This window comes from Mandrillus leucophaeus, unplaced genomic scaffold (assembly GCF_000951045.1).
Source record: "Mandrillus leucophaeus isolate KB7577 unplaced genomic scaffold, Mleu.le_1.0 Scaffold1758, whole genome shotgun sequence".
Taxonomy (NCBI): Eukaryota; Metazoa; Chordata; class Mammalia; order Primates; family Cercopithecidae; genus Mandrillus; species Mandrillus leucophaeus.
The window spans coordinates 73856-76331 of NW_012101763.1; the positions used below are offsets into that span (position 1 = coordinate 73856).

At 39.5% G+C, this 2476-nt stretch overlaps 1 protein-coding gene across 3 annotated transcripts in view; it reads left to right on the top strand.

Moving 5' to 3' along the window:
• Positions 1–2476, top strand: part of YY1AP1 (YY1 associated protein 1) — a 30476-nt gene that overhangs the window by 14571 nt on the left and 13429 nt on the right. For all 3 annotated transcript variants that reach the window (XM_011977245.1, XM_011977246.1, XM_011977244.1), the window contains exon 6: positions 1261–1432. In XM_011977245.1, the coding sequence (XP_011832635.1) occupies positions 1261–1432 (172 nt within the window). The remainder of the gene's footprint in view (positions 1–1260; positions 1433–2476) is intronic.

The following is a 2476-nucleotide window of genomic DNA, read 5'->3' on the forward strand; positions in this document are numbered from 1 at the left end:
AAAAAAAAAAAAAAAATTGTAAAGTAAATACGCATGTAGGTGTTGAATTCATCATCCATTCATTACGCTCACTATTAGTGTTTTATGTGTAGAGCTAGTTTTGCTCGTAACGTTTTGAGGTATTTTGAGCTTTTAAATTTGAAATTTGGCCAGGTGTGATGGCTTATGCCTGTAGTCCCAGCACTTTGGTAGGTCAAGGTGGGAGGAATTGCTTGAGCCTAGGAGTTTGAGACCAGCCTGGGCAACACAGTAAGACCCCATCTCTACCAAAAAACTTAAAAAAAAAAAATTAGCTGGGGATAGTGCCGAGTTCCTGTAGTCCCAGCAACTTGGGAGACTGAGGTAGGAGGATCACTTGAGCCTGGGACATTGAGACTGTAATGAGCTATGATTATACATCACTCCAGCCCAGGTGACAAAGTGGGAACCTGTCTCACAAAAACAAAACCAAATTTTACCTCATAAAAGTTGCCTCAAACTTTTGGACAGGTAATGATAATACTCTCAGCTTCTTCAACAAGTCGTCTTTGGAGTTTGAAGAATACATTTGCTACTCTAAAACTTACTTGGTGATCAACAGGATGTCTTCATCTCTTACTGTATTCAGAGGAGGATGAGGAGTACTTGGTTGTAGGCATTATTCTGAGACCAAAAGACAAAACAGTTTTAAAAGTAATGTCCTGGTCGGGTGAGGTGGCTCATCCCTGTAATCCCAGCACTATGAGAGGCCGAGTCAGGCAGATTGCGAGCCCAGGAGTGCGAGATCAGCCTGCTCAACATGATGAAACTCTGTCTCTACAAAAAATACAAAAATTAGCTACGTGTGGAGGTGTATGCCTATAGTCCCAGCTTCTCAGGAGGCAGCGGTGGGAGGATGGCTTGAGCCTGGGAGGAGGAGGTTGCAGTGAGCTGAGATTGTGCCACTGCACTCCAGCCTGAGCGGCAGAGCGAGACCTCGTCTCAAAGTAAGTAAATTAAAGTAATAGTCCTCATTCTTCAGCCTCTTAACTCTAGCTCGGGAGCTAGACCATGTATTCCTTAGTGATAAACAGTTTAAAAATAAAACAAGAATATAATCCCTGAATATCTGAGAACTCACGCGTAATCTTAACAGAGTAGTTTATTGTGAAAGACTTTATGATGATTTTTACCTGTTTTTATCCTGTAGTAGGAAGGTCAGCTTCTCATTTAGATTCTGAAGGCTACTGGTATTAATTATCTGGAATTGTCTTAGATCTTCCTTGTGTCCTGTTTTCCCAGAAAGAGCTGGGAACCTTTGCTCAAAGCTCCATCGCCCTTCACCATCAGTACAACCCCAAGTTTCAGACCCTGTTCCAACCCTGTAACTTGATGGGAGCTATGCAGCTTATTGAAGACTTCAGCACACATGTCAGCATTGACTGCAGCCCTCATAAAACTGTCAAGAAGACTGGTAGGAGACAGATGTGTCAGCTTTAAGTTTTTACTTGCGGTGAGAGGTGGTGGGAATCTTACCCCATAGATAACTTCCTAGGATACTTGCCTAGGAATGGAGGACACAGGACATTTGTAATTTCTTTCTTCTCTCTTTTATCCTCCCTTCATACTCATTATCTGAGTTCTAGAATTACATGATAATCTCTGGGCCTGGGTAAGGCATGAAGGCAGTGGACAGTATAGGAGTATGGGAGGTAGAGATATGAGGCTCAGTGCTAAGAATTGGACTATAGCAATCTGAGGGATATTAGGAGTCAGATCAAATTAAACTGGGGCCTGGTAAAGATGAAAGTCAGGTGGTAAAGTTTGGTCATGTTTAGCTTTTTACTCTCTTCATTAAGATCAACTAACTTGATTTACCATAATGATTCTATCATAGGTGATGTCTCCATTCTGAATGAAATGTCTTGCAAGTTAGGCATGTTAGAGATTGTACATTTGCCATATTCAGTATTTTTTAAAAATTTGCCGGTTTAGATTCTACCTTGCATTGGTTTAATATTTCTTGAGAAAATATTTGCTGTTTGCTTAAGCAAATATTTGCTTCTGATTTGTTTGCTGATTTAGTAAATTACTTGTGGTTTGTTCTGGATTTGGGTTTGTCTTTGGATGCTATTTTAAATCCCTGAGTCTTATCATTAAATTGAATATAGTTGAATTTAAGTGTACTATATCATAGACACAGATCCCAAACTACTTTAATAGCTATATTAAGTGATACAAAATGGTAATGAAAATGTGATTTAATACCAAATTATAGTATTATCTTACACATCTAGTGACCTGTTGCTTTCTTCTGGGGATATAAAAATAACACTTATGGAAGGAGAAATACGGATATAGTAGTTTTGTCTTTAGAATTGCAGAGGTTCCTGAAAGTGAGAGACTGAGAGAGGGAGAGAGAAATGAATGAGACTGAATTGTCTCATTCCTTTTATGGTTCTTTTGTTCCCAACCTCAGGAGGAATCTGGGAGAACTTAATGCAAGTTAAGTAAAAAT